The 24,104-nt window shown below is 44.1% G+C and overlaps 1 protein-coding gene across 1 annotated transcript; it reads left to right on the top strand.

Moving 5' to 3' along the window:
• The first annotated feature begins 186 nt into the window (after nucleotides 1-186).
• LOC121537877 (structural maintenance of chromosomes protein 1A-like) lies at nucleotides 187-23,097 on the top strand. The gene is made up of 23 exons (XM_041845508.2): nucleotides 187-544; nucleotides 1,094-1,282; nucleotides 1,668-1,780; nucleotides 1,911-2,114; nucleotides 4,039-4,277; nucleotides 4,480-4,738; nucleotides 7,167-7,307; nucleotides 7,439-7,621; nucleotides 7,897-8,004; nucleotides 11,203-11,388; nucleotides 12,408-12,587; nucleotides 13,100-13,246; nucleotides 13,491-13,628; nucleotides 13,760-13,983; nucleotides 14,180-14,321; nucleotides 16,325-16,470; nucleotides 16,742-16,895; nucleotides 17,031-17,141; nucleotides 17,392-17,548; nucleotides 17,817-17,971; nucleotides 18,268-18,489; nucleotides 21,032-21,139; nucleotides 21,344-23,097. Exons 1-23 carry the CDS (start codon nucleotides 436-438, stop codon nucleotides 21,416-21,418), a joined length of 3,690 nt encoding a protein of 1,229 aa, XP_041701442.2. The 5' UTR covers nucleotides 187-435; the 3' UTR covers nucleotides 21,419-23,097.
• The last annotated feature ends 1,007 nt before the right edge of the window (nucleotides 23,098-24,104 follow it).

The following is a 24,104-nucleotide window of genomic DNA, read 5'->3' on the forward strand; positions in this document are numbered from 1 at the left end:
GTTTTGAACCGGGCTGTTGGTGGCAGAAAAGTTAAACAAAACAGTTATTTGGTTGCTTTGGCATTTAAACCTTCTAACGTGATTGCGGTCTAATATCAGTTTCACTGTAATAATTGTATTTATGGAATGTGCGAAATAAACATAAACGCTTTAAGTTTATAATGGGATTTGGATAAATTGTAGCAGCAACATCTCGCGAGAAGTTCACTTACGCGCGCTCAGTGGTCTCCAGCTCTGCAGTAGGACTGTAAAATGGTGCATTCGAACATTTTGAAAGCTAGATAATGTAACTTTTGATTATTTGTAACACATATTTACAATTTGCGTGCATGGTACGAGTTCAATAGCTAGCTAGCTAGCTAGCTAGCATTAGCAACATTAGCTGCTAGCACAACAACACAGATTCCTTGTTTTCGCACAAGAGATCTGATCATAATGGGTTATTTGAAGCTAATAGAGATCGAAAACTTCAAATCTTACAAGGGCAGGCAAATCATCGGCCCCTTTCACAAGTTCACCGCGATTATTGGACCCAATGGATCCGGTAAGTGATGGTCAATATTGCAAGTATTCTAGCTAGCTAATGCTTACTTTACTGCCGGGTTGACTATTTGCTACATTTTTTCAAGCTGCAATGCATCAATAATACTTGTTACTTTGTTGACAATGACATCAATGTACATGCATATGAATTAATATTAGCTACATGTTTTAGCTATAACTGTAGTTAGCCACGCCTCCATAATGTTTAGCTGGCAAGCTATCAATGGCCCAGTTCGTTTTGCATGGCCCGGTGCACCGGTTGGTGGAGAGATCAGGACCAATGAAATGGTCTACAATGTGTAAACTCCGCTCACCCGGTGCACCGGCCCACACAAAACGGACTCGCCCTACACATTTCCTTCCCTGCCGGTCACGCAGTCAATGGGAACAAATAAATGAGACCTCGCATGCATAAACATTAGATCAATACTTTTATTATGTAGTCTTAACCTAGCCAGCTAGTTACGTCCTTTTCCAAAGAAACCATATTTGCAAGACTTGAGTAGTTCATTCACTGACTCTATTCCCATTCATATTCTCTACATCCCAGGCAAGTCCAACCTCATGGACGCCATCAGCTTTGTGCTGGCTGAGAAGACCAGTAACCTGCGTGTGAAGACTCTGAAGGACCTGATCCACGGAGCGCCCGTGGGGAAGCCAGCAGCCAACAGAGCGTTTGTGAGCATGGTGTACCATGAGGACAGTGGAGAAGAGCGCACCTTCACCAGAATCATAATTGGTATGCCATGGCAGTCCCCACTGACTTTCTCCACACAGATCCATTGGTAGAGATAAACTGTGTGGTTAATATGACACCTAAGTCAATTTTGTCTGGTCCTCTTTGAAGATGTGTTTATATATCTGATGGAGCAAACAAGGTTGATATGCACATCCCAAACTTGAGAACTAGTGCTGGTCAAAAATATACTGTAGATAAAGTAAGGATCTGCATCAGTCTGATGGCCATAACAACCATCTTCCATGTTGTCTGTGTGTGTCAGGCTCCTCCTCAGAGTTCCGAATCAACAGTAAGGTGGGGTGTCTGGCTGAGGACAGTGAAGAGCTTAGGACACACAAAGTAATACATATAACATTGGTTTTACCCCTTTCTCTACACGTCTTAGGCTCATCGTCAGAGTACCGAATCAACAGTAAGGTGGTGAATCTGGCAGAGTACAGCGAGGAGCTGGAGAAACTAGGCATCCTCATCAAGGCCAGGAACTTCCTTGTCTTCCAGGTGAGAACTCACACACACACACACACACACACAGTAATATAGAACTCTAGATACTGTTTGTCCATGGACCTCTCTTACCCTATGTACGACAGTGCTAGTAACCTCTGACCTCTATGTATTCCCCAATCAGGGTGCTGTGGAGTCCATAGCCATGAAGAACCCTAAGGAGCGTACAGCTCTGTTTGAGGAGATCTCCCGGTCTGGGGAGTTGGCTCAGGAGTACGACCGCAGGAAGAAAGAGATGGTGAAGGCTGAGGAGGACACACAGTTCAACTACCACCGCAAGAAAAACATAGCTGCCGAACGCAAAGAGGCCAAGCAAGAGAAAGAGGAGGTATGGAGGACACAGCCTGTCTGATGGCACCGCACCCTTCTCTTTCTCTCTCATAAGTTGTCAACCTCTCCCCCTTCACTCACATTTTAATCTTCTGGTGGGACTTTGAGAATGAGATTGTTAGACTGACATACTCCCATCCCTTCCTCCATACAGTGAGGTGAAAAAAGTATTTGATCCCCTGCTGATTTTGTACGTTTGCCCACTGACAAAGACATGATCAGTCTATAATTTTAATGGTAGGTTTATTTGAACAGTGAGAGACAGAATAACAACAACAAAAATCCAGAAAAACACATGTCAAAAATGTTATAAATTGATTTGCATTTTAATGAGGGAAATAAGTATTTGACCCCTCTGCAAAACATGATTTAGTACCTGGTGGCAAAACCCTTGTTGGCAATCACAGAGGTTAGAAGTTTCTTGTAGTTGGCCACCAGGTTTGCACACATCTCAGGAGGGATTTTGTCCCACTCCTCTTTGCAGATCTTCTCCAAGTCATTAAGGTTTCGAGGCTGACGTTTGGCAACTGGAACCTTCAGCTCCCTCCACAGATTTTCTATGGGATTAAGGTCTGGAGACTGGCTAGGCCACTCCTTTGTTGCCTTGGCCATGTGTTTTGGGTCATTGTCATGCTGGAATACCCATCCACAACCCATTTTCAATGCCCTGGCTGAGGGAAGGAGGATCTCACCCAAGATTTGACGGTACATGGCGCCGTCCATCATCCCTTTGATGCGGTGAAGTTGTCTTGTCCCCTTAGCAGAAAAACACCCCCAAAGCATAATGTTTCCACCTCCATGTTTGACGGTGGGGATGGTGTTCTTGGGGTCATAGGCAGCATTCCTCCTCCTCCAAACACGGCGAGTTGAGTTGATGCCAAAAAGCTCGATTTTGGTCTCATCTGACCACATCACTTTCACCCAGTTCTCCTCTGAATCATTCAGATGTTCATTGGCAAACTTCAGACGGGCCTGTATATGTGCTTTCTTGAGCAGGGGGACCTTGCGGGCGCTGCAGGATTTCAGTCCTTCACGGTGTAGTGTGTTACCAATTGTTTTCTTGGTGACTATGGTCCCAGCTGCCTTGAGATCATTGACAAGATCCTCCCGTGTAGTTCTGGGCTGATTCCTCACCGTTCTCATGATCATTGCAACTCCACGAGGTGAGATCTTGTATGGAGCCCCAGGCCGAGGGAGATTAACAGTCTTTTGTGTTCCTTCCATTTGCGAATAATCGCACCAACTGTTGTCACCTTCTCACCAAGCTGCTTGGCAATGGTCTTGTAGCCCATTCCAGCCTTGTGTAGGTCTACAATCTTGTCCCTGACATCCTTGGAGAGCTCTTTGGTCTTGGCCTTGGTGGAGAGTTTGGAATCTGATTGATTGCTTCTGTGGACAGGTGTCTTTTATACAGGTAACAAACTGAGATTAGGAGCACTCCCTTTAAGAGTGTGCTCCTAATCTTAGCTCGTTACCAGTATAAAAGACACCTGGGAGCCAGACATCTTTCTGATTGAGAGGGGGTCAAATACTTATTTCCCTCATTAAAATGCAAATCAATTTATAACATTTTTGACATGCTTTTTTCTGGATTTTTGTTGTTGTTATTCTGTCTCTCACTGTTCAAATAAACCTACCATTAAAAGTATAGACTGATCATTTCTTTGTCAGTGGGAAAACTTACAAAATCATCAGGGGATCAAATACTTTTTTCCCTCACTGTATATATAGTCCTTTGCTGTGGTTCTTATGACACACATTTTGTCACTATCGTCTGACATTGATGAAGCCCAGTTGTTCAAAATGTTAGTCCTGTGAAATGGAATAAACATGTTCCTTTTTTTTCACCTGAAAAAGGAAGTGCAGGCCTTGTTTTTTTCTTTTTTCAATACACACACACACATTAACTTTCCCCTCTTAAGGCTGAGCGTTACCAGCGTCTGAAGGACGAGGTGGTGAAAGCTCATGTCCAGATGCAGCTGTTCAAGCTGTATCACAATGATGCCGAGATCGAGAAGCTGAATCGCGAGCTGTCGCAACGCAACAAGGAGATCGACAAGGACCGCAAGAAGATGGACCACGTGGAGGAGGAACTGAAGGAGAAGAAGAAAGAGCTGGGACGAATGATGAGAGACCAACAGACTGTGGAGAAAGAGATCAAGTAAGTGGGGATGATGTAGGGACGGATAAAGAGTTGGGGAGGATGATGACAGACCAGGGAGTAGGGAGCTAGGGGAAGGAGGGATAGACTGTGAAGAAGGAGCCTAAGAATTTGTGGAGATTTGATAGGCCAGGTGGAATAGTTGCCATTTTGGAAGTTAAATAGTGAATATCGTACCCCCCTCTCTCTCTTCCCCCTACAGGGAGAAGGACGCTGAGCTGAACCAAAAGCGACCCCAGTACATCAAGGCTAAAGAAAACACATCACACAAGATCAAAAAACTAGAAGCAGCCAAGAAGTCCCTCCAGAATGCCCAGAAGCTATACAAGAAGAGGAAGGGGGATATGGATGAGTTGGAGAAAGAACAGGGCGCTGTGGAGATGGCCCGGCAGGAGTTCGACGACCGAATGGAGGAGGAGGCACAGAGCCAGGGACAGGACCTCACACTGGAGGAAAATCAGGTGAGAGACTGGGAGCCTATGAAGGGTAATAAGGATCTACTGTATGTTGCTTCATTATGATCTATGAAGGGTCATGGGGAGAGAAGCATGGAGGAGGAGGCCCAGAGCCAGGGACAGGATCTGGTGTATGTGACAGTAAAACATATATTTTTTTTACTCTAGAGGAAAACCAGGTTGGAGCCTACAGTTGAAGTCAGAAGTTTACATACACTTTAGCCAAATACATTTAAACTCAGTTTTTCACGATTCCTGACATTTAATCCTAGTAAAAATTCCCTATCTTAGGTCAGGTAGGATCACCACTTTATTTTAAGAATGTGAAATGTCAGAATAATAGTAGAGAGAATTATTTATTTAAGGTTTTATTTCTTTCATCACATTCCCAGTGGGTCGGAAGTTTACATACACTCAATTAGTATTTGGTAGCATTGCCTTTAAATGGTTTAACTTGGGTCAAGCGTTTCGGGTAGCCTTCCACAAGCTTCCCACAATAAGTTGGGGGAATTTTGGCCCATTTCTCCTGACAGAGCTGGTGTAGAGTCAGGTTTGTAGGCCTCCTTGCTCGCACACGCATTTTCAGTTCTGCCCACATTTTCTATAGGATTGAGGTCAGGGCTTTGCGATGGCCACTCCAATCCCTTGACTTTGTTGTCCTTAAGCCGTTTTGCCACAACTTTGGAAGTATGCTTGGGGTCATTGTCCATTTGGAAGACCCATTTGCAACCAAGCTTTAACTTCCTGACTGATGTCTTGAGATGTTGCTTCAATATATCCACATAATTTTCCTTCCTCATGATGCCATCTATTTTGTGAAGTGCACCAGGCCCTCCCGCAGCAAAGCACCCCCACAGCATGATGCTGCCACCCCCGTGCTTCACGGTTGGGATGGTGTTCTTCGGCTTGCAAGGATCCCCCTTTTTCCTCCAAACATAACAATGGTCATTATGGCCAAACAGTTCTATTTTTGTTTAATCAGACCAGAGGACATTTCTCCAAAAAGTACGATCTTTGTCCCCATATGCAGTTGCAAACCGTAGTCTGGCTTTTTTATGGCGGTTTTGGAGCAGTGGCTTCTTCCTTGCTGAACGGCCTTTCAGGTTATGTCGATATAGGACTCGTTTTAATGTGGATATAGATACTTTTGTACCTGATACCTCCAGCATCTTCACAAGGTCCTTTGCTGTTGTTCTGGGATTGATTTGCACTTTTCGCACCAAAGTACGTTCATCTCTAGGAGACAGAACGTGTCTCCTACCTGAGCGGAATGATGGCTGCATGGTCCCATGGTGTTTATACTTGAGTACTATTGTTTGTACAGATGAACGTGGTAGCTTCAGGCGTTTGGAAATTGCTCCCAAGGATGAACCAGACTTGTGGAGGTCTACAATTTCTTTTCTGAGGTCTTGGCTGATTTCTTTTGATTTTCCCATGATGTCAAGCAAAGAGGCACTGAGTTTGAAGGTAGGCCTTGAAATACATCCACAGGTACACCTCCAATTGACTCAAATGACGTCAGTTAGCCTATCAGAAGCTTCTAAAGCCATGACATCCTTTTCTGGAATTTTCCAAGCTGTTTGATGGCACAGTCAACTTAGTGTATGTAAACTTCTGACCCACTGGAATTGTGATGCAGTGAATTATAGGTGAATTAATCTGTCTGTAAACAATTGTTGGAAAAATTACTTGTGTCATGCACCAAGTAGATGTCCTAACTGACTTGCCAAAACTATAGTTTGTTAAAAATAAATTTGTGGAGTGGTTGAAAAACAAGTTTTAATGACTCCAAACTAAGTGTATGTAAACTTCCAACTTCAACTGTATGTAGTCTCTATGAAGGATCATAAGGGGGTTATAGTGACTTATGTAGGGTCAGATGGCCAGATGAGTTTGACGACTGCATGAAGGAGGCATAGAGCCAGGACCTCACACTGGAGGAAAAACATGTATGGGAATGTTGCTGGTTCAAATCCCAGGTTGGGCAGACTTACCATCACGCCAATAAATATGGAGGTGAATTAAGCAATAATGCCAGAGGAGGTGTGGTATAATTAAGCAGTAATGTCAGAGGAGGTGTGGTATATGGCCAATATACCACAGATAAGGGCTGTTCTTATGCACGACGCAATGCCATATATCACAAACCCCCGAGGTGCCTTATTGCTATTATAAACTGGTTACCAACGTAATTAGAGCAGTAAAAATACATGTTTTGTCATACCTGTGGTATACGGTCTGATATACCACGGCTGTCAGCCAATCAGCATTCAGGCTCGACCCACCTAGTTTATAATGGCCAATATACCACCCTTAAGGGCTCTTCTTTGGCATCACACAAAGCCATACAACAGTAAACATGTAGTTTTGCGTGAAACTACCCAGTTTATAATATCTAATACTCTCCACCTCTTCCTCCTCCTTCCCTCTCCAGGTGAAGGCGTACCACCGTCTGAAGGAGGAGGCCAGTAAGCGGGCGGCCACTCTTGCCCAGGAGCTGGAGAAGTTCAACAGAGACCAGAAGGCAGACCAGGACCGCCTCGACCTGGAAGAGAGAAAGAAAGTGGAGACTGAGGTAAAGGATGCTGATACAGAATAAAGGGTTATGCTCATTGGGGCACGCAATGTTAAAAAAAAGGTATTGCAACGGAAAAGGTGAAGTAGTGACTAAAGAGAGATGAACATTTGAATAACGTTCATCTGCAGGCCAAGATCAAGCAGAAGATCCGTGAAATAGAGGAGAACCAGAAGCGTATTGAGAAGCTAGAGGACTACATTACCACAAGCAAGCAGTCTCTGGATGAACAGAAGAGAATGGAGGAGGAGCTGACTGAGCAGGTGGAGGGGGCCAAGAACAGGATCGACGAGATCAACTTGGAACTCAACCAGGTACTGGAACACTATCTGTCAATCATTCAACCAGTCATTGTTTTATACTGGAACACATTGGGAAAGACAAAACATGTTGTGTTGACATTACATGATAGCTGTATCACAAATGCCAATCTGGAAAAAAACACACAATCTTATCATTTAATGTTCTGTTTTGCTGCTATGGATTTTCTAGCAAATGGCAAGTGCCAGGATCCTGTCATATACATGGTTTGGCCTGAGGACATTAAGAGATTTGACTGACAGCCTGTCTCTCTGTGTCTGTTCCCTAGGTGATGGAGCAGCTAGGAGACGCCAGGATCGACAGACAGGAGAACAGCAGGCAGGCACGCAAAGCAGAGATCATGGACAGCATCAAGAGACTGTATCCCGGATCTGTGGTAAGACCTGGAGGCTAGCATAGGGTAACGACAGAGTTAAATGAAGAGGCTAGGGGTCAGAGGCTAGCATAGGATAACGACAGTTGGCTGTAGAGGCTAGGGATCAGAGCCTAGCATAGGGTAACAACAGTTAGCTGTAGAGGCTAGGGGTCAGAGCCTAGCATAGGGTAACGACAGAGTTCGCTGTAGAGGCTAGGGGTCAGAGCCTAGCATAGGGTAACGACAGAGTTCGCTGTAGAGGCTAGGGATCAGAGCCTAGCATAGGGTAACGACAGAGTTAGCTGTAGAGGCTAGGGGTCAGAGCCTAGCATAGGGTAACGACAGAGTTAGCTGTAGAGGCTAGGGGTCAGAGCATAGGGTAACGACAGTTAGCTGTAGAGGCTAGGGGTCAGAGCCTAACATAGGGTAACGACAGTTAGCTGTAGTAGCTAGGGATCAGAGCCTAGCATAGGGTAACGACAGTTAGCTGTAGTAGCTAGGGATCAGAGCCTAGCATAGAGTAACGACAGTTAGCTGTAGAGGCTAGGGATCAGAGGCTAGCATAGGGTAACGACAGAGTTGGCTGTAGAGGCTAGGGATCAGAGGCTAGCTAGAGCAAAGCAGAGATCATGGAGAGGATCAGGAGACTGCACACCGGATCTGTGGTAGGATCACTGGAGGCTAGCAGCTAGCATATAGTTACCACACAGTTCGCTGTAAAGGCTAGAGGCTACCAGACAAAGCAGAGATCATAGAGAGCATGAAGATACTCGACCCCGGATCTGTGGTAGGACTGGGGACTGGATGCTAGCGCAGGACAACCACAGAGTTGGCTTTCTATGCCGGTCAATGTCAATCAATCACATTTATTTTATAAAGCCCTTTTTATATCAGCAGTTGTCAGAAAGTGGTTATACAGATACCCAGCCTAAAACCACAAAGAGCAAGCAATGCAGATGTAGAAGCACGGTGGCTAGGAAAAACAGGCCAGTACTCTGTGCCGGGTGGAGATTATAAGAGTACATGGCCTTTTAGGCCAGATTGTTCAAGATGTTCAAACGTTCATAGATTACAAACAGGGTCAAATGGTAATCACATTGGTTATAGAGGGTGCAATAGTTCAGGATGTCAGTTGGCTTTTCTTAGGCGAGAATTCAGAGGTGGAGACAACAGGTCCAGTAGAGAGACAGGGTTGCTTTCTCTGTTTTACTCTCCTCACACCTGTTCTCTGTTGTGTTCTAGACATGTTTCTTCTCTTGGAATATTGATAATATATGCCATTTAGCAGACGCTTTTATCCAAAGCGATTTACAGTCATACAGTGAGGGGAAAAAAGTATTTGATCCCCTGCTGATTTTGTACGTTTGCCCACTGACAAAGACATAATAATATAATAATATGCCATTTAGCAGACGCTTTTATCCAAAGCGACTTACAGTCATGCGTGCATACATTTTTTTTTTTTTGTGTATGGGTGGTCCCGGGGATCGAACCCACTACCTTGGCGTTACAAGCGCCGTGCTCTACCAGCTGAGCTACAGAGGACCATAGACATGATCAGTCTATAATTTTAATGGTAGGTTTATTTGAACAGTGAGAGACAGAATAACAACAAAAAAATACAGAAAAACGCATGTCAAAAATGTTAGAAATTGATTTGCATTTTAATTAGGGAAATAAGTATTTGACTCCTCTGCAAAACATGACTTAGTACTTGGTGGCAAAACCCTTGTTGGCAATCACAGAGGTCAGACGTTTCTTGTAGTTGGCCACCAGGTTTGCACACATCTCAGGAGGGATTTTGTCCCACTCCTCTTTGCAGATCTTCTCCAAGTCATTAAGGTTTCGAGGCTGACGTTTGGCAACTGGAACCTTCAGCTCCCTCCACAGATTTTCTATGGGATTAAGGTCTGGAGACTGGCTAGCCACTCCAGGACCTTAATGTGCTCCTTCTTGAGCCACTCCTTTGTTGCCTAGGCCGTGTGTTTTGGGTCATTGTCATGCTGGAATACCCATCCACGACCCATTTTCAATGCCCTGGCTGAGGGAAGGAGGTTCTCACCCAAGATTTGATGGTACATGGCCCCGTCCATCGTCCCTTTGATGCGGTGAAGTTGTCCTGTCCCCTTAGCAGAAAAACACCCCCAAAGCATAATGTTTCCACCTCCATGTTTGACAGTGGGGATGGTGTTCTTGGGGACATAGGCAGCATTCCTCCTCCTCCAAACACAGCGAGTTGAGTTGATGCCAAAGAGCTCGATTTTGGTCTCATCTGACCACAACACTTTCACCCAGTTCTCCTCTGAATCATTCAGATGTTCATTGGCAAACTTCAGACGGCCCTGTATATGTGCTTTCTTCAGCAGGGGGACCTTGCGGGCGCTGCAGGATTTCAGTCCTTCACGGCGTAGTGTGTTACCAATTGTTTTCTTGGTGACTATGGTCCCAGCTGCCTTGAAATCATTGACAAGATCCTGCCGTGTAGTTCTGGGCTGATTCCTCACCGTTCTCATGATCATTGCAACTCCACGAGGTGAGATCTTGCATGGAGCCCCAGGCTCCCAGATTGACAGTTATTTTGTGTTTCTTCCATTTGCGTATAATCGTACCAACTGTTGTCACCTTTTCACCAAGCTGCTTGGCGATGGTCTTGTAGCCCATTCCAGCCTTGTGTAGGTCAACAATCTTGTCCCTGACATCCTTGGAGAGCTCTTTGGTCTTGGCCATGGTGGAGAGTTTGGAATCTGATTGATTGCTTCTGTGGACAGGTGTCTTTTATACAGGTAACAAGCTGAGATTAGGAGCACTCCCTTTAAGAGTGTGCTCCTAATCTCAGCTCGTTACCTGTATAAAAGACACCTGGGAGCCAGAAATCTTTCTGGTTGAGAGGGGGTCAAATACTTATTTCCCTCATTAAAATGCAAATCAATTTATAACATTTTTGACATGCGTTTTTCTGGATTATTTTGTTGTTATTCTGTCTCTCACTGTTCAAATTAACCTACCATTAAAATTATAGACTGATAATTTCTTTGTCAGTGGGAAAACGTACAAAATCAGCAGGGGATCAAATACTTTTCCCCCTCACTGTACGTGCATACAACCCTGGCAGTGCAAGCGCCATGCTCTACTAACTGAGCCATCAGAACATTGAAGTAATGGTGAAATGGTTTTTCCATATTCCAACGCTCATGTTATCTCCCCACACGTTCCCTCCAGTACGGCCGTCTGATCGACCTGTGTCAGCCCACTCAGAAGAAGTTTCAGATCGCTGTGACCAAGGTGCTGGGCAAGAACATGGACGCCATTATCGTGGACTCAGAGAAGACCGGTAGAGACTGTATCCAGTACATCAAAGAGCAGAGAGGAGAGCCGGAGACCTTCCTGCCCCTCGACTATCTGGAGGTAGGATGCTAAGAATGGATGGATGGATGGATGGATGGATGAATGAATGAATGAGTCTGCATCCAGTACATCAAGGAGCAGAGAGGAGAGCTGGAGACCTTCCTTCCCCTTGTCTATCTGGAGGTTAAACACTGGGGAAGACTGTGGTTAATGGGACTGGTCACACTGGTCATTTACATAGAGTAGAGTCCTAGCTTAAGATGCACACACTTACCTCAACTATTAAGTTAGAATTTTTGGACTGATTGTTTGGTTTACTGTTTCCTTGTGATTTTTTTTTACATGCAGCAGACCAGTCAGTAAAAAAAAAAAAAAAAAGTGCATTTGACCTTCTCTAGGAACTTTCCCCCTGTATATGTCGCCCGGGACTCCACAATGGCAGAGCGTCTATGTGCGTGTGAACACCGACAGACCTGTATCAGTCCAGTCAAAATGTCTGTGGCTCTGTGGTTGTATCAGTCTTAATTGTCCGTGTCTCTCTGTGTTGTATCAGTCTTAATTGTCCGTGTCTCTCTGTGTTGTATCAGTCTTAATTGTCCGTGTCTCTCTGTGGTTGTATCAGTCTTAACTGTCCGTGTCTGTGTTGTATCAGTCTTAATTGTCCGTGTCTCTCTGTGTTTTATCAGTCTTAATTGTCCGGGTCTCTCTGTGTTTTATCAGTCTTAATTGTCCGGGTCTCTGTGTTGTATCAGTCTTAACTGTCCGTGTCTCTGTGTTGTATCAGTCTTAACTGTCCGTGTCTCTGTGTTGTATCAGTCTTAATTGTCCGTGTCTCTGTGTTTTATCAGTCTTAATTGTCCGGGTCTCTGTGTTGTATCAGTCTTAACTGTCCGGGTCTCTGTGTTGTATCAGTCTTAACTGTCCGTGTCTCTGTGTTGTATCAGTCTTAATTGTCCGTGTCTCTGTGTTGTATCAGTCTTAATTGTCCGTGTCTCTGTGTTGTATCAGTCTTAACTGTCCATGTCTCTCTGTGTTGTATCAGTCTTAACTGTCCATGTGTCTGTGTTGTGTGTCTCCAGGTGAAGCCTACAGATGAGAAGCTGCGTGAGCTGCGTGGAGCCAAGCTGGTGATAGATGTGATCCGCTACGAGCCGCCTCACATTAAGAAGGCCCTGCAGTACGCCTGTGGTAATGCACTGGTCTGTGAGAACGTAGAGGACGCTCGACGCATTGCCTTCGGAGGGCCCTACAGACACAAGGTACAAATACATGGACACACACCTTCACTGGTTGATTGAAAGTTATGCAACCTAACTACATTTCTCTTTTTCTCTCTGTCCATCCATCTATCCCTCTCGCGCTCTCACTCTCTCTCCATCCTCTCTCCCCCTCTCTCTCCATCCTCTCTCCCCCTCTCTCCATCCTCTCTCCCCCCCTCTCTCCCCCCTCTCTCCATCCTCTCTCCCCCTCTCCATCCTCTCTCCCCCCCTCTCCATCCTCTCTCCCCCCCTCTCTCCATCCTCTCCCCCTCTCTCCATCCTCTCCCCCCCCTCTCTCCATCCTCTCTCCCCCCTCTCTCCATCCTCTCTCCCCCCCTCTCTCCATCCTCTCCCTCCTCTCTCCCCCCCTCTCTCCATCCTCTCTCCATCCTCTCTCCCCCCCTCTCTCTCCATCCTCTCTCCCCCCTCTCTCTCCATCCTCTCTCTCCCCCCTCTCTCTCCATCCTCTCTCTCCCCCCCTCTCTCCATCCTCTCTCCCCCTCTCTCTCCAGACGGTGGCCCTGGATGGTACTCTTTTCCAGAAGTCTGGTGTGATCTCGGGTGGAGCCAGTGATCTGAAGGCTAAGGCCAGGCGCTGGGATGAGAAGGCTGTGGACAAACTCAAGGACAAGAAGGAGAAACTCACTGAGGAACTCAAGGTAACCTGTCTCTAAACTTTTTACAGGCCTGTACAATGAATGGGGGTTTGTGTATATGGTTTCTTTCCTGAAAAGCACATGAATCTGGGTGCTGATAAGCCAGTGCTGGGCTTGTTTACCTTCCGTTCATTGACTATTGTGTATGTGTGATGTATCTGTGCAAAATAAATACACTTTTGTATCAGAAATCTGTGGAGGGTGCTCACTACATTAACCACGATGCACCTCTCTCTCATGTCTACAGGAGCAAATGAAGGCTAAGAGGAAGGAGGCAGAGCTGCGTCAGGTCCAGTCTCAGGCCCACGGCCTCCAGATGAGACTCAAATACTCCCAGAGCGACCTGGAACAGACCAAGACACGACACCTCTCCCTCAACATGCAGGTATGGTGTAGTCAGTTTGTTTTGTAGCAGCCCTAGGCCAAGGGTCTGAACCTTGTGGCTCTGGACCAACATGTGGCTCTAAGTGCCCATTTGTGGTTCCATGATGACCTATAATTAGTAACCTCCTGTAGGAGAAGTCCAAGCTGGAGAGTGAGCTGGCTAACTTCTGCCCTCGCATCAACGACATCAAGAGGATCATCCAATCCCGTGAGAAGGAGGTCAATGATCTGAGAGACCGTATGAACGTTGTGGAAGATGAGGTGTTCATCGAGTTCTGTAAGGAGATCGGAGTCAGGAACATCAGAGAGTTCGAGGAGGAGAAGGTCAAGAGGCAGAACGAGATCGCCAAGAAACGGTGAGTCTCGTCATCCTCTATGGGTCAATATGAACCGAGTCAACCTGTTTTTAAAGCACTGCAGACGTCCATTTTGTGACTCGCCTGTCTCTGTTTTTCTGGGTAGTTTGACCTAACATCAGCCATTTTGGGCCTAGTCTGTCTCTGTTTCTCTGAGTGGGTTTACTTAGCTTGTGTCTGTCTGTGTGTCCTTTAGGCTGGAGTTTGAGACCCAGAAGACTCGTCTGGGCATCCAGCTGGACTATGAGAAGAACCAGCTGAAGGAGGACCAGGAGAAGGTCATGATGTGGGAGCAGACTGTCCAGAAGGACGAGGCCGAGATAGAGAGACTCAAGAAGGTAAGACGAGGCTGAGATACAGACTTGAGAAGGTAGAGACACTATGGAAATATATAGAGACTCAAGAAGGTAGAGGTTATTGTAAACGGCTTCTAAACTACAGAGCCTTCAGAAAGTATTCACATCCCTTGACTTTTTCCACATTTTGTTATGTACAGCCTTATTCTAAAATTGATTAAATTGTTTTTTTCCTTCATCAATCTACACACTACCCCATAATGACATAGCAAAAACAGGTTTTTAGAATGTTTAGCACATTTATTAAAAATAAAAAACTGAAATATATAACATTTACATAAGTATTAAGACCCTTTACTCAGTACTTTGTTGAATCACCTGTATTTGTGGAGTTTCTCCCATTCTTCTCAGCAGATCCTCTCAAGCTGTGTCAGGTTGGATGGGGAGCGTCGCTGCACAGCTATTTTCAGGTCTCTCCAGAGATGTTCGATCGGGTTCAAGTCCGGGCTCTGGCTGGGCCACTCAAGGACATTCAGAGACTTGTCCCGAAGCCACTCCTGCGTTGTCTTGGCTGTGTGCTTAGGGTCGTTGTCCTGTTGGAAGGTGAACCTTTGCCCCAGTCTGCGGTCCTGAGCGCTCTGGAGCAGGTTTTCATCAAGGATCTCTCTGTACTGTGCTCCGTTCATCATTCCCTCAATCATGTCTAGTCTTCCAGTCCCTGCCGCTGAAAAACATCCCCACAGCATGATGCTGCCACCACCATTCTTCACCGTAGGGATGGTGCCAGGTTTCCTCCAGACGTGACGCTTGGCATTCAGGCCAAATAGTTCAATCTTGGTTTCATCAGACCAGAGAATCTTGTTTTTCATGGTCTGAGAGCCCTTTAGGTGCCCTTTGGTAAACTCCAAGTGGGCTGTCATGTGGCTAATACTGAGGAGTGGCTTCCGTCTTGCCAGTCTACCATAAAGGCCTGATTGATGGAGTGCTGCAGAGATGGTTGTCCTTCTGGAAGGTTCTCCCATCTCCACAGAGGAACTCTGGAGCTCTGTCAGTGACCATCAGGTTCTTGGTCACCTCCCTGACCAAGGCCCTTCTCCCCCGATTGCTCAGTTTGACCAGGCGGCCAGCTCTGGCATGCACTGTCAACTGTGGGACCTTATATATACAGGTGTGTGCCTTTCCAAATCATGTCCAATCAATTGAATTTACCTAGAAACATCTCAAGGATGATCAATGGAAACAGGATGCATCCGAGCTCAATTTCAAGTCTCATAGCAAAGGGTCTGAATACTTACGTAAATAAGGTATTTATGTTTTTTATGTTTTATACATTTACAAAAATGTCTAAACCTGTTTTCGCTTTGTGATTATGGGATATTGTGTGTAGATTGATGAGGAATTTTGTTTTATTTAATCCATTTTAGAATAAGACTGTAATGTAACAAAATGTGGAAAAAGGGAAGGGGTCTGAATACTTTCCGACTGCACTGTACAAGTATCTGTAAGGAGTGGACCCTCAGTCGAGCAGTGGATTTCAAACACAGATTAAACCACAAAGACCAGAGAGGTTTTCCAATGCCTCGCAAAGAACGGCACCTATTGGTAGATGGGTAAAAATAAAGCAGACACTGAATATACCTTTGAGCATGGTGAAGTTATTAATTACACTTTGGATGGTGTATCAATACACCCAGTCACTACAGATATAGGCGTCCTTCCTAACTCAGTTGCCGGAGAGGAAGGAAACCTCTCAGGGATTTCACCATGAGGCCAATGGTAACTTTAAAACCATTGGAGTTTAATGGCTGTGATAGGAGAAAACGGAGGATGGATCAACATTGTAGTTACTCCACAATACTAACCTAAATGACAGAGTAAAAAGAAGGAAGCCTGTACAGAATCAAAATATTCCAAAACATGCATCCTGTTTGCAATAAGGCGCTAAATTCTCAGACCGATGGCGTCAATCAAATGTGTAATTTCTTTCTTTGTTGATCAGATTGGAAGGGTTGGTTTTTAACTATTTTTCTCCCTGTCTTTCCTAGGAGGAGCACCGCCACATGAAGATCATAGATGAGACCATGGCCCAGCTGCAGGACCTGAAGAACCAGCACCTCACCAAGAAGTCAGAGGTCAACGACAAGAACCACCAGATGGAGGAGATACGTAAGAAACTGGGAGGAGCCAATAAGTGAGTCTCAGACCTTAGACACGCCCACGCAAACCAAAACCCTCATTCTCTTTTTTTTTCTAAAAGGCGCATATTTTTTGACTTACTACATTGCTTTATTTATGTGTTTCTAAGAAAAAATAACATTTGTAGCATTGACATTTCGTTTCAGTGTTTGACAACTGTGTGTGCTTGTGTTTACCTCAGCGAGCTGACTCCGAAAGATGGCTAGTAGTTTGTAGCATTGTAGTTTGCGGCAGTATTGTTTGACCAATGTGTATTATTCCCTCAGGGAGCTGACCCAGCTGCAGAAAGAGGTGACGGCCATTGAAACCAAGCTGGAGCAGAAACGCAGCGACCGCCACAACCTGCTGCAGGCCTGTAAGATGCAGGACATCAGACTGCCGCTATGTTCTGGGACCATGGACGACATCGGCCAGGGAGAGGTACTAAACACACTTTCTTTTTCTCGCTCTCTCACTCTCTCTCGCACCTTTCTTTCTTTCTTTCTCTCGCTCCTTCTCACCGACCTGACTCGACCGACCTGACTGCCTCACTTTGTTCTCTCTCTCTCCCTCTAGGGGAGCTCCCAGCAGGATGAGTCTAATAGCAGTCAGAGAACGTCCAGTACTGTCCTGGCTAAAGAGGCTCTCATAGAGATCGACTACAGCAACCTGTCTGAAGACCTCAAGGTAAGAAGTACACACATGCCTGAACCCTGCATACTAAGGCTGTGTCTGGGAGTGTGCAAGTTGGGAGATGTTTGGAGAAATGGGACGGAGTTTCTCTCTCCCCATAGAATCAGACTCTGTATCTGTGTGTAGCTGTTTCAATCATGATTCAATACCCAGCAATAGGGTTGTTTTTAGGCGAGTTTGAAATAGTGTGAGACGAGGATTTGAGTCACCTATTTTGTTTGTGTGTGTGTTTGCTCTCTCTCAGGACGCGCTGGCGGAGGATGAGATCAAGGCAGAGATGCACACACTGCAGCAGCGTCTCAACGAACAGCAGTCTATACTGCAGAGGATCAGTGCACCCAACATGAAGGCCATGGAGAAACTAGAGTCTGTCAGGGACAAGTTCCAGGAGACCAGCGACGGTAAGAGGGAGAGGAGGAGGGCAGGGTTTAGTTGGAAGGTGTGGAACCCAACATGAAGGCCATGGAGAAACTAGAATCTGTCAGGGACAGAGGAGGACGGTGCGGGGGAGGAATTGAGAAAGGTAGAACCCAGGCTTACACTTGAGTCTGGAGGCATGGGCTAACTTAATCGCTCTCTTTCTCACTGAATGTATACAATGTTACTGAAACAAGAAAGAATGTATCATTATTGCATAATGTGTTCATGATGCTGTATTCTGTATTCTAGAGTTTGAGGCGGCCCGTAAGAGAGCCAAGAAGGCCAAGCAGGCGTTTGAGCAGATCAAGAAGGAGAGGTTTGACCGCTTCAATGCCTGTTTTGAGGCTGTATCCACCAACATCGATGAGATCTACAAAGCCCTGTCACGCAACAGCTCTGCCCAGGTATCACTCTTTGTGACCAGATAGCACATTGTTTTGCCCTATTAGGTTGAGTCGAATGGAGTGTCCTTGGCAGGGACTGACTTTTACATGGTTAACTGTGTTCCCAGAAGAAACTAAATGTAACTTATTCAAAATAATGTTAAAAAATAGGGACTAAAAGTTATGCTTTCAGTCTAAAGAAATAAAACCATCAGCTTTTAATTGTGAGCGAGACAACTAACTTTTTTTCTTGGATGTTGTGATATTTGGCTGCACCTCTGTGTACATGTTGGTTAAATTGCTGTCTACCCCCCCAGGCCTTCCTTGGGCCAGAGAACCCTGAGGAGCCTTACCTGGATGGGATAAACTATAACTGTGTTGCCCCTGGAAAGAGGTTCAGACCCATGGACAACCTCTCTGGAGGGGAGAAGACTGTTGCCGCCCTGGCTCTGCTGTTCGCCATACACAGCTACAAGCCTGCCCCATTCTTCGTCCTGGATGAGATTGATGCTGCACTGGACAACACCAACATTGGCAAGGTCTGTGTCTAAAACCCTGTTGCATAAACTACAATTATTAATCTTGTAAAATGTCCATATGTGTTTACTATTTAATTGTTATTTAACTCCTATGTCTGAGTCTAAAATGGCACCCTATTCTTAAGGTGCATGCACTAATTACAGTGCCTTGCGAAAGTATTCATCCCCCTTGGCGTTTTTCCTATTTTGTTGCATTACAACCTGTAATTTAAATGGATTTTCATTTGGATTTCATGTAATGGACATACACAAAATAGTCCAAATTGGTGAAGTGAAATGAAAAAAATAACTTGTTTCAAAAAATTCAAAAAAATAAATAACGGAAAAGTGGTGCACGCATATGTATTCACCCCCTTTGCTATGAAGCCTCTAAATAAGATCTGGTGCAAACAATTACCTTCAGAAGTCACATAATTAGTTAAATAAAGTCCACCTGTGTGCAATCTAAGTGTCACATGATCTGTCACATGATCTCAGTATATATACACCTGTTCTGAAAGTCTGCAGCACCACTAAGCAAGGTGCACCACCAAGCAAGCGGCACCATGAAGACCAAGGAGCTCTCCAAACAGGTCAGGGACAAAGTTGTGGAGAAGTACAGATCAGGGTTTGGTTATAAAAAAATATCAGCAACTTTGAACATCCCACCATTTAAATCCATTATTAAAAATGGAAAGAATATGGCACCACAACAAACCTGCCAAGAGAGGGCTGCCCACCAAAACTCACGGACCAGGCAAGGTGGGCATTAATCAGAGCGGCAACAAAGAGACCAAAGATAACCCTGAAGGAGCTGCAAAGCTCCACAGCGGAGATTGTAGTATCTGTCCATAGGACCACTTTAAGCCGTACACTCTACAGAGCTGGGCTTTACGGAAGAGTGGCCAGAAAAAAAGCCATTGCTTAAAGAAAAAAATAAGGAAACACGTTTGATGTTCGCCAAAAGGCATGTGGGAGATTCCCTAAACATATGGAAGAAGATACTATGGTCAGATCAGTCTAAAATTGAGATTTTTGGCCATCAAGGAAAACGCTATGTCTGGCGCAAACCCAACACCTCTCAACTGAAACTGGTCAGAATTGAAGGAATGACGGATGGCGCTAAATACAGGGAAATTCTTGAGGGGAAACCTGTTTCAGTCTTCCAGAGATTTGAGACTGGGACGGAGGTTCACCTTCCAGTAGGACAATGACCCTAAGCATACTGCTAAAGCAACACTTGAGTGGTTTAAGGGGAAACATTTAAATGTCTTGGAATGGCCTAGTCAAAGCCCAGACCTCAATCCAATTGAGAATGTGTGGTATGACTTAAAGATTGTTGTACACCAGTGGAACCCATCCAACTTGAAGGAGCTGGAGCAGTTTTGCCTTGAAGAATGGGCACAAAAAAGCTTATAGAGACATACCCCAAGAGACTTGCAGCTGTAATTGCTGCAAAAGGTGGCTCTACAAAGTATTGACTTTGGGGGGGTGAATATTTATGCACACTCCAGTTTTCTATTTTTTTGGTCTTATTTCTTGTTTGTTTCACAATAAAAAAAAATATTTTGCGATTTCAAAGTGGTAGGCGTGTTGTGTAAATCAAATGATACAAACCCCCCAAAAATCCATTTTAATTCCAGGTTGTAAGGCAACAAAATAGGAAAAATGCCAAGGGGGGTGAATACTTTCGCAAGCCACTGTAACTGCACTAAGCATACCAAACATTAGGAACACCTTCCTAATATTGATTTGCATCCCCCCCCTGTCGGGGCATGGACTACAAGGTGTCGAATGCGTTCCACAGGGATGCTGGCCCATGTTGACTAATGCGTCCCACAGTTGTATCAAATTGGCAGCGTTGCAGTTCTTGACACCAACCGGTGCGCCTAGCACCTACTACCATACCCCGTTCAAAGGCACTTAATTATTTGGTCTTGCCCATTCACCCTCTGAATGGCACACATACACAATCCATGTCTCAATTGTCAAGGCTTAAAAATCCTTCTTTAACCTGTCTCCTCCCCTTCATCTACACTGCTTGAAGTGGATTTAACAAGTGACATCAATAAGTGATCATAGCTTTCACCTGGACTCATCTGGTCAGTTTGTCATGGAATGAGCAGGTGTTCTTAATGTTTTGTACACTCAGTGTATATAGGGGATAGGTTGGAAATAGGGTGTCATTTCAGACGCACCTCATGTTATTGTCATGTCTAATGTGTTGTGCATCCATATTTTGTAGGTGGCCAACTACATCACTTATGTAATTACCATGCTATTATGTCTAATGTTGTCTATCTATACAGGTGAACAGAGTAATATATTTAGAGTGTTGGGCCAACTTTAAGAATGGATGCAATGTTGGCGCCTTCGAGCGTTCCATTCATGACGAGAATTTTGAATATTGTACTTATCATTGTTAAAAATTCAGTGAACTGCTATTGGTCAATATTGCCCATGGGGAGCTAACATGGATGCCATGGAATGTAGGTTATGTAAATGCATCATCATTTTAAAGAAAAACTCAACGTACTAACTCTCTTAATATATGGCTCTGCAGGTGGCCAACTACATTAAGGACCAGTCAGTGAACACTCAGGCTATAGTGATCTCTCTGAAGGAAGAGTTCTACACCAAGGCTGACTCGCTCATCGGGGTCTATCCAGAGGTATGAACATACACGGACACAACAAAGCACACACACGAGCACCGCATACACATAAGATGCAACACACCTATCCATAAATCATTTTTAATGCTTTCACATAAAAACATTACTTTCCCTTTTCGAGAATAAAATGTAGCTATGTGTGTTAGCTGTTTTCTATGAAATAAGGGCAAAACTGACAGCACCACTCTTTCCCCCCCACAGCAAGGAGATTGCGTAATCAGCAAAGTACTAACCTTTGACCTGTCTGTGTACCCTGACGCCAACCCCAATGAGTAGAACCCCCAACGAGTAGAACCCAACCTCAACGAGCAAGACATCACTCGGAAGAGAGGAGCGAAATTAAACGACAGGCATACCTTTTTAACTCATTTAACCATGGTCGTATTCCTTAGGGCAGGCAACTGAAAACCATTGAAAACATTTTGCAACTGACAATGGAAATGAGTGTCCAGCTAGTCCCTCCCTGTTTCTGCCCATTTTCTTCCTCTTTTAAATTAATTCAATGAAATGTATATATCTGAAATCCTGGTAAGTACAGCCTGCTTGGGCATTTTTCACTTATTGTGCTACTTTCATTATATGATTCGTCTTAGAATTGGAAAAGCCTTAGGTCTCATTTGGTGTCCACTTCATTGCCAGTCGGATGTCATCTGATCCCCCCCCAAGTCTAACTAGCTTGGATCCAAACTGAGTTGTTCCGGTTGTTTTAATTTTTTCACGATGTGTTTCAATGTCAGCAATGGCTATGGTTGTAATTTCTCTGCCTTTTGCCTAAGATTAAGTGTAGTGTCAAGTCAGGAATGGCTACAGTTGGTTTCACCAACAGGAATGGCATCAAAAATAAGTATTTGTACAATGTACAACCATAAAGAAAAACAACCCAAGGAAATACCTTTGCAGTGTTGGAGAAAAACACTATAATACCCTTCTCAGTGTTGGAGATGGAGAAACTGTAGAGGTTGATGTGGATGAAAGGGAGAAGAGAGCAGAGGCACATTTGGGCCTTGTGTTTTGCGCTATCATGTGACCTAGCAAGATGTTTTCCTGTATTTTAAGCCTTTTCCAGAAATGAGAATTACACCAAAAATGAAAACAATTGTCTGAGGATGGTGCAGGACGATCTGACATGAAAAGAAAAGGGGACAGTTTGATGAAAAAGCTTTAAATAAAGGTTAAAATCCAGGCATGTCACATGACTGTGCAAAACACAGGACCCTAGTTATTGTATATCACATCATAGTTACAATATGGAAATATGAGCGGTGCAATTTTAAATAGACGTGAAGTGAAATATTAAATATACGTGAAGTGAAACAATATTCAGTTTGGATCCAGGCTACCAACCAGGTCACCTGTTGGTTTTAGCAGACGCTGTGAGCCTAATACGTGGTAAATCAGTACTGTTTAATGATCTTTAATTGCATTGGGTACATTACAAACTGTCATGAGATAATAATGAAACTCCATTAGGGTGATCCATATAATTCTATCACCTAAATAGAGGTGACATCACTTTAAAATTATAATGAAAAGCAATGATTTATTACCTAAGGCTTTGGTAATAATCTGTTTCGAGCACGTCTAGGTACATGTGTTTCTAGCACGTCTAGGTACATCTGTTTCTAGCACATCTATGTACATCTGTTTCTAGCACGTCTAGGTACATCTGTTTCTAGCACGTCTAGGTACATCTGTTTCTAGCACGTCTAGGTACATCTGTTTCTAGCACAAATGTATTTAGGTGATAGAGTTATGAGTAGCTAAGTACCATTGACTTGGGGAAGTAATGTCTGCTTTTGATAGTGGCTTTGAAAGTGTCCCCCGGCATTTGTTTTAAATCAGTCCAAGACATATGGGGTTACTCCAGTTATGGGTCAATCCTGCTTCAGAAATGTTGTGTATTCCATTGACATTGTATTGATTATTTTCAGTTAATAAAAACAACTATTTTTGAACTTGTTTGTTCTAATTGTGTATTTGTGTTCGTAGTAGGTTTAGCCCATGTATTACATTTTAGTCATTTAGCAGACGCTCTTATCCAGAGTGACTTGCATATATTTTAATATACAGTACCAGTCAAAAGTTTGGACACACCTACTCATTCAAGGGTTTTTCTTTATTTTTACTATTTTCTACATTGTAGAATAATAGTGAAGACATCAAAACTATGAAATAACACATGGAATCATGTAGTAACCAAAAAGTGTTAAATAAATCAAAATATATTTTAGATTCTTCAAAGTAGCCATCCTTTGCCTTGATGACAGCTTTGCACACTCTTTTTTTGTTACTGCATAATTCCATATGTTTTATTTCATAGTGTTGATGTCTTCACTATTATTCTACAATGTAGAAAATAGTAAAAATAAAGAAAAACCCTTGAATGAGTAGGTGTGTTTCGTATGACTTAGGTTAAGTGTTAATACAGAGTATGTCTTTTGTAGATATTTGATTTAGTAAGTTTAGTGTTTTATACATGTATTTTATAACTTATTTCATAACGTACCACTCATCCTGCAAGAATGTGTTTTTTTATAATAGGAGTTTTCATTCCATAAGGGGGAGCGGTACGATGCGTTGACGTGTCAAGATATTTTATAGACCGACTGGTCCTCCTCTGTTTACACACAGCAGCAGGAGTACACGCGGAGCAGAAACCCAGAGAGATTATTCACTTTACATGTCTTTCACTGAGGCTCCATCTAGATGTACCATGACATTTGTCATGTAATCACATTATTCTGTTACGTTATTCAACACAATTCAAGCTAACTCACCTGTTGTTCTGAGATGCCGTCCCACTCCAAAAAGAAGGAGTCCTCCGGTGGACTGGCCAGGTTCACACTCATGATATTTTTTTTTTTTTTTTTTTATATACAGTGGGGAGAACAAGTATTTGATACACTGCCGATTTTGCAGGTTTTCCTACTTACAAAGCATGTAGAGGTCTGTAATTTTTATC

The sequence above is a fragment of the Coregonus clupeaformis genome, chromosome 24 (assembly GCF_020615455.1).
Source record: "Coregonus clupeaformis isolate EN_2021a chromosome 24, ASM2061545v1, whole genome shotgun sequence".
NCBI lineage: Eukaryota > Metazoa > Chordata > Actinopteri > Salmoniformes > Salmonidae > Coregonus > Coregonus clupeaformis.

Coding starts and splice junctions, on each gene's coding strand:
- LOC121537877 (XM_041845508.2), top strand. CDS start 436: ATGGGTTATTTGAAGCTAATAGAGATCGAAAACTTCAAATCTTACAAG. Junction 4,278..4,479: donor ACTGTGGAGAAAGAGATCAA/GTAAGTGGGGAT, acceptor TTCCCCCTACAG/GGAGAAGGACGCTGAGCTGA. Junction 4,739..7,166: donor TCACACTGGAGGAAAATCAG/GTGAGAGACTGG, acceptor TTCCCTCTCCAG/GTGAAGGCGTACCACCGTCT.